Source organism: Haliotis rubra, unplaced genomic scaffold (genome assembly GCF_003918875.1).
Source record: "Haliotis rubra isolate DU_JTF1 unplaced genomic scaffold, ASM391887v1 Scf178, whole genome shotgun sequence".
Taxonomy (NCBI): Eukaryota; Metazoa; Mollusca; class Gastropoda; order Lepetellida; family Haliotidae; genus Haliotis; species Haliotis rubra.
The window spans coordinates 981320-995925 of NW_025765758.1; the positions used below are offsets into that span (position 1 = coordinate 981320).

Sequence of the window (14606 nt, forward strand, 5' to 3'; positions counted from 1 at the left end):
AGTACAGAATATACACCAATTTTATTCTATCTTAAATGAGGATTAAAAATAATTATTGGAGGTTCCATGGAGCCGTGATATTGCTGGAATATTGCTAAAAGCGGCGTAGAACCATACTCACTCACTCAACCAGCTGAATGGATAGATACATAACTTGCAAGAAGTACATCAATTCACTGCTGATGGCTGTATATAGCTACCGGTATGTATCTATCCATTCAGCTGTTAGAGTGAGTGAATATGGTTTTACGCCGCTTTTAGCAATATTCCAGTAATATCACGGCGGGGGACACCCGAGAAATGGGCTTCACAAATTGTACCCCAAGTAGGGAATCGAACCCGGGTCTTCGGCGTGACGAGTTGACACTTTCAGCTGTTAGAAGCTGCATCTGTTCATTCAGCTGTGAGAAGCTGTTATCTATCCTTGCAGCTGTGAGAAGCTGTATCTTTCCTTATAGCTGTGAGAAGCTGTATCAATCCTTGCAGCTGTTAAAAGCTGCATCTTTCCTTATGGCTGTTAAAAGCTGTATCTTTCCTTATAGCTGTGAGTAGCTGTATATATCCTTGCAGCTGTAAGAAGCTGTATCTTTCCTTATTGCTGCGAGAAACTGTATCTATCCATGCAGCTGTTAGAAGCTGTATATTTCCTTATAACTGTGAGAATCTGTATCTATTCAACTGTGAGAATCTGTATCTATTCAGCTGTGAGTGGATGTAAATGCAGTCAGCTGTGTATATCCAGCCAGCAGAGTTCCACCAAGATGTGGTTTGATGTGTCAGTGTTGCCATAGCTCAACAAAAAGGCGTGTCATCTTACCAACTGTAAACACATGCTTCAAAGGAGGAACTATCTTTCTAATTATGAGCAATCCCACATCCCCCATTTCCCACAAATACAATTGTTCATTTTGTTGACACTATTTTTGATTTGCCAATTGCAGAAATTTGATCGTGACGACAGTGTCATTAGCCTGGGCAAAGTAATTACTTAAGCCGTGTGTCCCCGCGTTTCGGGCCTCGCAAACTCCGCTAATCCCTCTCCAACTCCCCACAACAGATAGTAACCAAGATTTCAGATACACACCAACATTCAAATGAATTTTTCGTATTCACACAAGGCGAAAATGATCAATTTTGTGGCTTCCCTAACACCCAGATTGTTGGTAGACATTGATTATATCGACTGCTTCAACCCCAAACAATCGGCACTGGCCAACATATGCATAACGTATTGTGAGGGGAACAGGCCAATAATGCCCACCCAAACTGGGCCGAGATTGGGTTAGGTCCACACACTGTCTGTTCCCACACATCACCAACGTCATTGTTTGACAATTATTTTTTCTTTTCACTCTCACTATCTGTGCAACCACAAGATAATTAAAAACTGCAGATTCATTTCAGGGCTAAAAGTGAGCAATGTTTTTGTCTTGTCACCTCGCCATGTGCTGCTGGGATCGTTATTTTCAATGTCTGTTTGGCAAAAGTATAGCCCCCAGTTGGTCTGTGGTCACAGTATTGTCAGCATAAATGCAGAATTTTGTGAAAAGACTCACTTCAGTTAGGGATTTATGCTATATATCATATGTTTCTAAGCCATGGACGTATATTGCTCTCTTATGCTGACATTTATGACTTAACAAATACTTATATACTCTATTGAAAATATGTTTTGGTTCCAGTTTTCAAGAACCTTTTTACAGAATAATTTGTCAATATGTCAAGATGAATTTTTTTCACTGTGTCGATCCATGAATATATTCCTTAAAATAGTTATTGAAATAGACAAAACATAGGGAAATAGATACAGCTCTATTTTTTTTTCTAAAAATATAATAAAATCAACCAAACTAATAATGAAATTGAAAGATTTATTTAGGTATTCCAAGATTTGAGGATTTTCTAGAAGTGAAATGTTCTTTTTCTGCTTTTGTCTAAAAATATGTGAAATAAGTCTTTCATTTCTTAAGTTGAGCATTATTCGTTACAGTGGGAAACAGTTTTAAATATTATTGCATTCATATTTTGTTCGGTACAGCCAATAGGTTAAGCATTTGTTACCGATTTGACCTTCCCTTTGAGCACACGTGTCCAAATGACATGGTTGAAATGCTGACCTTTCTAATTGGGTTCTTGTACGTGTATGACCAAATAAGTCCCTCGGACTTACATAAGTCCCTTGTTTGCCTGGGGCTGGACTTATAAACAACAATAAAAACACGTGGAGTAAAGGTGTAATCTGCAGTGTGCAGATCGGTGGACGGAGGAACTCCGTGCATAGGGACGTAAGCAGTGAATACTGACGCTTAGGAGAGGATTTGGTAGTTAGCTACCGCCGTCCCTAACAATCCACACTTACACTCACTCCCCTGATCTGTACATGCGTTAAGGAAATTTGACAAAGAAATTATTAATACTCTTAAGAGCTTGTTTATGGTGAATTCATTGAGTAATTTGCTGGAAGGTTTTTGGCGTCAAGGGCTGGGGCATGCAGGACCAAGAGAGCGGCGAGCGCCCCGTTGCCTGCTGGAAGCATTGCTAAATCCCTCACTCCTGGCGCTCCCACTAAGCTCCGATTTTCTCTGATGTATTGCGTTTTGTCTTCGACACATCTGACATGAAACAGTCTTTGAAATTTTCCCAACTCTCATGCCAAGCGGAAAACTGGATCTGGCATAAGAACATAAGCCCTATCAATTTTTTGGCACTTTGTACTGACATGTTCTTACAAATTAATTTTCACTTTGTAAGGCTCAATGCTTTAAGACAAAGACAGCGTACATACGTTTTAGATTATTTCTCTTTCATACTGCAGATTAAATATTACACCTTTTAAACAAACATGATTATTTTGGTCACATGCCAAAAAATGTATAATAATAAAGGTATAATAATAAATTGGATTTATGAAAATAGTATTTCTTTATTACTTCTTGATATGAATTTAGGTGAACATGAAGGTCAGGTTTCAGCAGAATATGAATACTGATATATAAATAAATGCAAATCTGTACAAAGAATGCAACTGAACTAACAGGTGCACATGCACTAATTACTCTGATCTTCTTTGGTTCTGAATATTTTGTGTGTGCTTTTGGTGAATGTTATTGTGTTTAAATTCACTAAAAATATTGATCATAATAAATGTTACAATTTTGGAGTGTTACAATGCTAAATAATATTGAGAGAAAAGTTAGAGTCAATGACAGTTGCAGCTTAAATTTGGCATATAATTTATCAAGACTTTATGTGAAGTTACCAAAATATTTCACTGGGGATTATTGTTGTAGGATATAGATTTACATCCTGTTCAGTGCCAAATGAATGAAATATTATTTTGCTTACTTTCTATCAATACCAAATGTTCTGTCAGGAGTGGCCATGTGGATATCTTATGTCCTGTTTCTGTTCTAATGTTTACTTGACATTGTTGTTGGTGTGAACATCTTAGGATAAAAATATAATTCAGCTGTGATATTTCTGAGAACATAAGAATGATGACAATAATCTATGACTATTTTAGGATTGAATCAGTTTTGTATGTGTTGGACAAGGATGTTATGAACCAAGAAAATAGTCTTAATGCTGTCTTTATTTTGTCACTTTTCAAATGTGTTTCTATAATATCCCATTCCACCTTTATTTTGAGAATTTTGTTACATTACCTGTGCTTGAGTTTGTCCATTTTATTATGGATTCATTGTGAACTATAAAATGCTGTTTGCTGCTTATGCCATCTTAGTTCTTACCCGAGCTTCCATATTGGATAATGAAATTATTGAATAGTATTCACTCACTTACTCACTCACCTTCTGGTCTGTAAATAGGAACAATACCACTATCTGACCTTGTTCATATACATTATTTTCATAAATTGTACATTTCCTGTATATTTCTGAAACATCTGTTAATGTTCCTTCCCCACACAACTCAATTTGGTTAGTGAGAGTATTTTTCTTAAAAAGAATTGTATTATTTGGACATGTATGGTTTTTGTATTTACAAAGAATAAAATTGATTTCTTCAATATTCCATAGGCCATAAGTATCTCTGAGAGTAACTTGAGACAAGTTTAGTGGGAGTATGTTGATTAATGTGGGCATGCTGTGCAAGTCAGTGCCACCATGTCTAGAAAAACATGAAACAAGATGTGAAATAAGCTCAAGGAAAAGCATTTTCAGTTGATTTATTGAGATAAATTTGCTGAGTATGTATCATTTACTTGTTATAATATTTTTTAGAAAATATGCTGAAATGAGTTATATCATTTTTAAAATTGAGGACATAAGGAGCTGGACAGATATTAATTGACTTTTTTTAACACAAACTACATCAAAAGAAACAAACATGTACGTGTTCTTGTGATCTTTCCCTGTTCAAATTTCCAGTGTTTGCTCTTGAACAGATTTTGGAAATTGATAATACAGAAATAGTTTTATTGATATTTTAAAAAATACAGCATATTGATTAAAAAAATTTGTCGCTAAATAATTAAAGTGTGTAATTGAAATAGCATAAATTTTATTAATAGGCCAAAATCAAAAACAAAATGGAATACCATCTCTGTGTCTGAATATGAGAGTCTCCAGTACTATACCTGCAAGTGAAAGCACAAGTGATATACCATCCACACTTTGTATAATCCTGTCCTTGAAGGAAACACACTTTAACATACACAAACACATAAAACTGGCCGCCACACATGTTACGATGTCTCATGTAACACACCAACTCCGTAATCCAAGCACAGAAAACACATTCCCCTTACAAGGAGTACAATATTCCAGCATTTGAAAATGATGCCTCTCACATGCATGTTCTTCGTCGAAACATATTTTTTTTCTGAAATTGCCAAAAGAATGTATTGTTAAGTTAGGGTGACTCCTGTATGTGAGTAGTGACAGAGCTTGAATGCCAGTTTCCACATGAGGACTGTTTTATAGCCTACTGCGGTGTTATCCTCTTTACACGGCTTTGGGGAGTTGGCAATGAAACTGTGGAATGATCTGTGCTCTAGCTTGAGATAAAGACATATTTAGGCATTTTGTTGACTTTTCCAGCAAAGCAAGCATAAGTAGACCATGTCAACCTTACATTGGGCTTTGTAGGCAATGGGCTTTTCTTTTATACTGGATGTGGAGCTCCCCGGCAGTTTTAGAATTAATTCTGCATTAATTTGAAAGTATCTTACTTTGATAGGTGTAAGACCATTATAGTAATGCCATAAAATCAGATTTGTTGAGTTTTAGCCTAGCCTTAGTGCAACTGTGAGGACCAGTCAGGCCGTAGGATTTGTTCCACACTCGATAAAGTGGCTTTTCTTAAATCTTCTTTACAGGGAAAAGGAAGAAGATTTGGAACAACGCTATGAGCTGCTGAATCGAGAGCTTCGGGCAATGATGGTCATTGAAGGTAGGCCAATTCTGCAGCAATTAATATTTAGGCAGAATCAAAACTGTGTTTGCTATTTTATGGGAATGAAAAATGTTCTGCTAAATACTTATGTAAACATTAGTACAAGGAATTACTGGGACTTAGCGCGGCGTTCTTGGGCGAAGGGATTGCAGACTTAATGGAAGACACTGTCCTAATTCTTGAACATTTGATAATAGCTCAGTTGTTTAAATGACAATATAATCATGTCCATGAGGAATAAGATCAGATGCTAATGATGGGGTTTTAATTAAAGCCTGAACATTTTAGAAATTGAAATTGAGCTAGCTGAAAAAGGAAAATAAGGGACGGGCGTAAAATTTCCTTTTTGTTTTATTTTATTTTTTTTATCTTTTGGCTCATATTTACTTTTTGTATACCATTTCGATTTTTAATTTTAAAATCAAGAAGAAAAATGTTTAACACCAGGGATTGGTAAAAATTTGTAGTAAGACTTTGCATATTTCACACCAGCTATAAAAGACCTAACACCCAGTTGAAACTGCTTATGTTTGAGTTCAGCCCCTGTGTGTTCTTTACCCCCAAATTGGTTGTACATTTTAAGCCATTTTAATTTTTTTAAATTAACAAAACATCTTCTTTCTATTCCCCTTTAGTGAATATGTTTTGAATAAAATTGTAATGGATTTCTGTGTGCCATATTAATGTTCTGAAAATGATTTTTTCAAGGGGTAAGACAATTATTACTTCCACTCATGCTGATTGGACCATGGCATTACATGACATCTCAGATTGGGAAATGGAGTCGGCATGCTGGCTCTTTTCGGTCTTTCTCACTGAAAATTTCATTATTGACTCACAACAAATATGTCACATGGATGCTTTTTTCATGCACAGGTATCTACCTCATCAACAGAACCCATTAATAGAACTGTAAACGTGAGGATAAAGAAATAATAGTTGTAATTGTGAAGGAATACAATTAGAGATTGGGTTTTGTGGTGAACAAATTAATATGTTTACATGTGTTTTCTCTCAGTAGAGGCCTTTGATCATATGTGCTTGTTGGATTATCATGTCAATAAAAGATTCAGGTCAGCTGAGAATTAGGATCAATGAGATGAGTGAATTTATCAACAGAGGCACTGCTCTGCACTGCCAGATGCCATCAGTTTGTGCCAAAACATTTCATGACTACAACTGGAGCTTGCCCATTGCCTTCAGTTAGTTCTACAATATTGATTATAGTTAGCTGAGCTTACATGATTGAACTCCTACAAGATTCAGGATTCAAGCTTCTGCCTAAGGTCACATATTATTGTCCTAGTCAAAGCATGCAGCATGGTTTTACTTTGACTTACAACACTGGAGGTCAAGGGAACCCTGTTGGATATTTTGAAGTACTGGTACAGGAGATATAACAGTCCTGTAAAGTAATGAAATGATGAGGTATTGAGTCTTTGCGTTTAGAAGTGATTCACATAAAGGGAAGAATTTATGGATGAAGGAGTAAAAATATACTTGTGTCCATCAAAATATAGAAGTTGGCATCCATAAATTCTTTCCTTTAATGAGGTATATTGTACTCTCCGGTATAGTTTGATGCTTATTTTAGTCTCAGGACCTCTTTATTTCTTGTTAGGGGCGGTGGGGAAGCCTAGTGGTTAAAGGGTTGGCTAGTCACTCCATAGACCCGGGTTCGAATCCCCACATGGGTACAATGTGTGAAGCTCATTTCTGGTGTCCCCGCTGTGATGTTGCTTGAATATTGCTGAAAGCGGCTTAAAACCAAACTCAGTCAGTCAGAGCTTTATTTCTTGTTAAAGATTTGGAACAATGATCACTGTTGTGCGTCCTTTTGGGCACTATTTTTGTTTTGTCTGCATCCCATTTATGCTTTTGTGAGAATGTTACACACATTCCTGCACCATGTAAACCCCCTGATGCAGTATTTTATTTATTATTAGATATAATGGAGTACCTTTGCCTCACTGGGCATGTGTGCCAGTCAGTGTATATTGTGAAACAGAAGGGTTACAGATAGCCAGGTAGGCTGTAGGTTGAGGTGACCACTACTGACAGGAGGAATGTCTGCGAGTGAGGAGCCAAGTATGCTGGCAACATTTAATGAAGTCCCTCACAATTAATGTAACTCGCTAGACTGTTTACACATGCCATACTGCGTGACATTTGTTTGCTTTGATATGAAAATACTGCTTGGTTCATTCCAGTCTGATGATCTGCCCTGGGGGGATTGGGAGCTGTCCCCCACCCCTTGACGACTGTTTACTCCCAACCCCCTGGGAGACTCGGAGCTATTTGTGTGAGGAAGCGCTGACCGAGGACCCACACAATGCTGTGGTTTTAATCCTTCTATTGATAACTAATTGTTCACCTTTCTCCACGCCTTTCTTCCGGCCTGTGTTTTCCGTGTTTCCCTACAGAAACAACAACATGTGGAGTGCTTGTGTTGGCTACAGGCCGTGGAAGACATGGTCAGATCACTAGAGTGGGCAGTCAGTGTCTTGGGCAACTTCTTCCATTGGACACTTAGGCTAATCTCATCAGATGGCCACTTTTCATATCAATGTTTCTTGATAAGACAAACCTTCCCTGAGGTTTGTTGTCTTTCTGAGGCCAATTACTTGGCTGGATTAAAGATGTTTCAAAAAATGTTATTGTAAACATAATTTTAAGATAGTTTGTCCTTTTCCTGTATTTAGATGGGCCGTGATGATGGGAAACGTCTGTCAGTCTGCCTAAAAGTGTCACTTTACTATGGTCAGAGTTCAGTTCACAGTCTTTACAGCATGACTACATATAGCTAGGGGCTGCAATGTTTGGAGTGAGTGTCAGATTATATATATCTAGTTTTATCATATTGATGCAGACTAAACATATAACCTGGTTTGCTAGTTTACAAAAAGTATGGGGGAAAAAGATGCTGGTTTGTGGAGGATTTTCAGCTATAGAGATGCTGGTTTGTGGAGGGTTTTCAGCTATAGAGATGCTGGTTTGTGGAGGGTTTTCAGCTATAGAGATGGTGGTTTGTGGAGGATTTTCAGCTATAGAGATGCTGGTTTGTGGAGGGTTTTCAGCTATAGAGATGGTTTGTGGAGGATTTTCAGCTATAGAGACTGTGGTTTATGGAGGTTTTTCAAATATAGAGATCTGGTTTATGAAATATCTTCAGCTATAGAGATGCTGGTGTATGAAATATCTTCAGCAAAAGAGATGCCGGTTTATGGAGCGTCTTCAGCTATAGAGGTGCTTGTTCATGAGTAATCTGTCGGTCATGGTGTGAAGAGACGTGGATAGCATGAAACTCAACACAGTTATCATGTTCCCAACTGTTTCATGACTTGCAATAAGATTGCTTGTAACTGATCCTCTGATTCTAATGCATTTGGGAAAATCTGAACTCCCACTGTCTTGACAGTAAAGAGCACTTAGGAATATGTTTACATTACAAAGTTAAAAATTCCAGGCAGGTGTGGTATGTACCACAACGCTTGTTTACTCCTTGTATAGATGCCTTCATCACTGCTCCTTGAGCGTTGTTTGTGTGTTTGTGATGAGACCACACCTCGGTCTGTGTGTAGCAGGTGGCCATCCTGTACAGTATGGGCCTGCATATGCAACACTGACCTATTGACATCCTTACAAGGAACAGACCAGGCGGTTCAGGTTACTGGCATGGCATGGGGATGCTGTAACACCCAACACAAACTTGCCTCATATCGCTGTACAGGTCAATTGACCGTCTCCTCCTGAAGTGGATGACCAACACAGAGCAGGGGATCTTTCACCCATGAACCTGCTCATTAGCGAGGACCAGGTGGCTAACTCTTGCCTTCTGCCTTTATTCAGGGGTCATATTATCTGGACTTTGTTAAGTGGGGGAGTTCTGGGCTGCACCCTCTCCCTACAGGTGCCTCACCAGGATGTGCTATCTTTGTCCCATGTCACAGAGAGGGATGTCCAGTCAAACAGAGCAGTTCCTCCTCGCACGCAGGTGCGTGTAAAATCGGGACCTCCATTGCGATGTTATTGGCTTCATCAACCTCTGCCTGCAATTTTACTTCATGTTGAAGTGTACTCCCATGGCCTTAGGTCTCTGCCTTGGTCGCCAGCTCTTCACTAGCCAACGTAACATATATATGGATATACTCTCTGCACAACTATCTTCTGATTTGTGTATACGCTGCCTTGTCCAGGTGTTTCGAAATACCTCTTTTCTTCCATCTCATGATTCTGTATATAGGCTGTCCCAGCCCGATATACTCACTATCCTTCTGCTCAAGGCTTCTGTATACTGTTATTTGCTGCCTGTCGTTTCCCAGCCAGATATACCCACTCTCCTCCATCTCATGATTTCTGTATATAGGCTGCCTGTCCAGCCCCAGCCTAATGTACCCGCTCTCCTCATGCTCACACTTTCTATACATATGCTGCCGATCTAGCCCAGCCCGATAAACCTACTGGTACTCTCTTCCAGCTCACAGTTTCTGTATATATACTGCCTGTCTAGCCCCAGCCCAGCTCTCTCCTCCATCTCGTGATTTCTGTATAAATTGCCTGTCCAATCCCAGTCCAATGTACCCTCACTCCTTGAGCTCAAGGTTTCTGTATGTAGGTTGCCTGTCCAGACCCGGCCCGATATACCCGCTTTCTTCATGATTTTGGTATATGCTGCCTGTCCAATCCCAGTCAAATACACCCATCTCTCCTCCAGCTCATGATTTCTGTATCTATGCTGCTTGTCCTGCCCCAGCCTGATGTACCCTCTCTCCTCTAACTGATGGTTTATGTATATATGCTGCCTGTCTAATCCCAGTCCAGTATACCCTCTCTCCTCCAGCTCATAGTTTCTATATATGTGCTGCTTGTCCTGCCACCCCTCAGCCTGATGTACCCTCTCTCCTCCAGCTGATGGTTTATGTATATATGCTGCCTGTCCAATTCCAGTCCAGTATACCCTCTCTCCTCCAGCTCACAGTTTCTATATATATGCTGCCTGTCCTGCCCCAGCCTGATGCACCCTCTCTCCTCTAGCTGATGGTTTATGTATATATGCTGCCTGTCCAATTCCAGTCCAGTATACCCTCTGTCCTCCGGCTCACTGTTTCTATATATATGCTGCCTGTCCAGCCCTAGCCCAATACACCCACTCTCCTCCGCCACCTGATCAGTTATCTGAATGTAAGCTGCAGTGTCCAGTGATCCGCTTATCCCCCTACAAATGATGGAGACCCATGGTCTGTAAGAGCATTACTGTGTTAAGTCTACACTGTTTAGTTTAGCCAGTGCTTACAGTCAAATACCATTTAAGGAAAGAAGGGGCAGTTTATTTTAGTGGTGTGCAAATCAATTATAGTGGTAAATCCCATTATCAGATAGATGTACACGGGCTATATGTCCGGCAGTGACTCAAGGACTTGGGTTGTTAAACAGGGACAACTGTAGCCTATTCATACACGCAGGGATCAGAGGGACAATCAGTATGATTACATTGTGGGTTAACATTTTGACGAGACGAAGTTAGTACAGATTTGAAGTAAAATAGTTCCAGACCAGTACACGACTGCTAGGGCTTGTATTCTTGTGAGGACTAGTAAGGCAAATACTTTATTTAATCAGCTCCTAGTGATTGCTATTTCAGATTTGGATCTATTTGCATGGACATGTTTTGAACATGAAACTGGACTGTTTAGAACTTCCTTGGTGTTTTGTTGCGGACGCATTGCAGCATGTTGTGAGGAAAATATTGTTACAAGAAAAAGTTACAATAGACATTTTATGTCATAATAATTACGGATATATGACAGGATTAATATCTGAACCTACAGGAAGTCAGTCCACCAGGAAGCAACTTCTGTAGTCAGTGAGTGGCTCTTCTTTGTACCAGTCACTACAGAGGGGTTGAGGTGTCTGACTCCATGTTGAAAGTATGTTACGAACTGAGTGAATACAAAGCTTGTTATAGAGTCTTAACATGGGCCAACAAAATGGGACTTACTGTTTTCTACAACTCTATTGAAGTCTGGGTGAAGGAGGAAACTTATTGAAACCCCAGTTTTATCTGTCTTGTGTCACCATTGAACATAATTGTCAAGATTTGCTACCCCTATGGGGAATATTTCAGTTCTCTGTGTAGGAAAGTCTGTAGGAATTGGTGTTGTTTGATTGACACAAGAATGAATTTGTAAAATAAAACAGTGATTTTAGCATATGATATTGATGTATTGATATATATTTTTTAGGTTGAATTTTTTTGCAACAAATTTATGAAAATTGATTCTTTAAAATTTAATTACACAAAAATGAAAGATTACCAATGTTCAGACACATCATGATAAAAGGCAGAATATCTAATTTTAAACATTTCATGGATCACTCTAGTGTATACATAGTATCAATTTGATAAATTACAAATCTAGATTTTTTTCATCTATAAACATACAGAATAGCAGGGTTTTGTATTCATTAATATATCAATTTTCACCTAATGAAATATATCAATGACTCCCGCTTTCTCGACTCAAGGTGTGAAAGTTTACCTGTGTGTTTATTAATGTTCACAGGTCTTGATACCAGGATTCAGTGACACTATATCCCTTCTACCTTGAATCACTTTAATCAAGTATTATTTCATACACATTAATGGACTGGATTGAGGCTTCAGGTTATTGGTTAACGATAGTGTCACTGATTCAGTACAATATGCATAAGACAGAGCGCAGTGGATAATAGATCCCTACCTTCCTTTGTTTGGTGATCAGCACTCATAACGCTATTGTTCTTGACTTAATGAAATGTCAACAAGGATGCAGTGGCAGAATTTCTGTCATGTTAAATGTAATGCTTTCAAGCATTGATGGCACAATTCCATGGAGAATATTAAACACAACTGTTCTATATATTTTATAGACAAGTGATTGATAATTATTTAAGGACTCCATTCCTTCTAAAATATAGACAGAATTGATATTAAAATAATTTATATTTATATTAATATCAATAAGCAATAAATATTTGAAGTTTGTTACTACTAGTATTTATTGAAAAGACAAACTGTTTGAAATGAATGCTCTGTGGCACTGCTATCATGGAGAGGCAATAGTGGAGATCAGCCGTTCTCATTAAAGGAACATATGGGCTTACTGTATACGCACACTCGAGAGTGAATGAGGCAAGACTCTACCTCCTTGCCAGGAGAGCTGCATCTATCACGCATGACAGGTACAAGATGAGCGTGCAGGATAGCGGTACACAGGCAGCAGCGGTGGGACATGGCCGAGGTGGTGCAGGAGGAATCTACCCATTGTTTCTGGGCTGTCACAGCCAGCAACTTGAAAGGGATTACGCCGGTCTTCAGTCACAGACGCTCAGCCTGCTAATTGTTTCTCTAGCTACCATCAAAACATTTAGGCAAGACGGTAGCAATTACGTGATTGTGTTTGACAGGAAGACAACACAGCCATATGGCGGAGAGGGGGTTGAGTGGCAGGAGACCAAGAGGATTCCACAACGCCTCGGCCAAGTCAACTTATTCCTCGGTCTACCTGACGTTTAGCTCTGTGCTCAAAAGGGATTGATGCTTGAGGTAATTTCTTGAAGAATGCTTAGATAGTTATTGGTTGATCTGAGCTGGCGGCATCTCACTGATGAAAAGGATCTTGATAGGGGAGTTTATGTGGCAGACATCAACACTCTTCAGCGATGACCTCACTCACCCTGCCCTGGCGGCTTGTCCCAGCATGCTTGGCCGTGCTTATACACAGGTGAACATTACTCCACGTTTGGCGAGAGAATTGACTGAGACTACATATAGCCTGGGCTTATTTGCAATGGATGGACATTTTTATTTATCCCCCTGTTATTGTACCTGAGTGTGCTTTTATACAAGTCCAGTATCCTGTCTAGAGTCACATCATATGTATTCATACATACCGTTACCATGGGTAGGAATTATACCTGTTCCCCATGATTCGGCTAAGAGCATTGGAAACAGGAATACTGGTTACAATATATGTAACTCTGAGCAGTGTTGCTGATTCTGTCAATCACATGTTAGATAGCCTGGAATCAACAATTTTCAGCTCATGATTTAGTCATAAGATGACAGACTTCAGCGTGCAACATTCACAACAGTGCATAGTAGACAGGAGTGCACAGACGAACATGCGCAAGTCACTGCAGGCAGAAGAGGAAGCCATCCTTTTAAATTAAACAAGTTTCAAATGTTTCAACAAGAGGAAAATAAAATGCTTGTCTGTCAACATGAAGAATTGGTGGAAGGGAATTGGGGTTTAACTTCTTTTTGCACATATGTAGTGATGTAGGTGCATTACACACGTTTATGGGGGCAGGGTTTGTTTGTTGTGTGTGAGTCCGCATGTCTGTCAGTCCATCCAGACTAATGCCATTTATAAGTTCAATTCCCCTGAAGAACTATTCTGTGGTGGAACATGGGTTCCCCTCTCAACCTGTATACTGACTCCTGCCACCATCAGTCCTTGTTGTACCCCCCTAATGCTATGCACCAGGTAAGAAGAGAATAAAGTACCAACTTGTACCATTTTGTACCATCTGTTGGTATGATGCTGCCAGGGACTGAACCAGGACCTTCCTCTCTCCACCAGACCACCGAGGCAGTGATATGAACATATGAAGCTGGTAGCCATTTATCACTATTCAGTCCACAAACAAAAACTAATGCAACATTATTCATCCCAACTAAAATAGAAGATGTGCCTGCCTTAACCAGGGAAAGGAAAAAAATAGATGTTTGCATATACAGACCGAACATATATCTCTCACTGAAAGAGAGTGAGAGTGCATAATATTAAATATAGAAACATGAGTGTCATACTGAATCCAATCACTACAACCAAATTGAGAAACGTGTCAGCATGGTGGCTTAAAATGTAAGTTGTCTTTCAGAGACATCTATGGACATTGAAAAAAGCACCCTGCTTTCTTGACATGTAGATAAAATAGTGTTTCGTCCATTACTTCAAATAAGTTCTACTCCCACATTCACTTCATGTTGAGTAACGAGTGCATGTTTTGTGTTTAGGTCTTAAATTTATTAAAAAATAATTTCAGAAATGTTTATAATATTTTTGTAAATGGTAGCATTACAGAAAGTTTTTGTGTACACATCTGTCTGTCATGCATGACAGATATTCCAGCAAAGATCTGCTGGT

The 14606-nt window shown here is 39.1% G+C and overlaps 1 protein-coding gene across 1 annotated transcript in view; it reads left to right on the forward strand.

Annotated features, from left to right (window-relative positions):
* The window catches only part of LOC124273213 (EH domain-binding protein 1-like), a 108105-nt gene that overhangs the window by 79636 nt on the left and 13863 nt on the right, over nucleotides 1–14606 (forward strand). Inside the window, 1 exon segment of the mRNA XM_046708428.1 lies at nucleotides 5339–5412. Coding sequence (XP_046564384.1) covers nucleotides 5339–5412 — 74 coding nt within the window.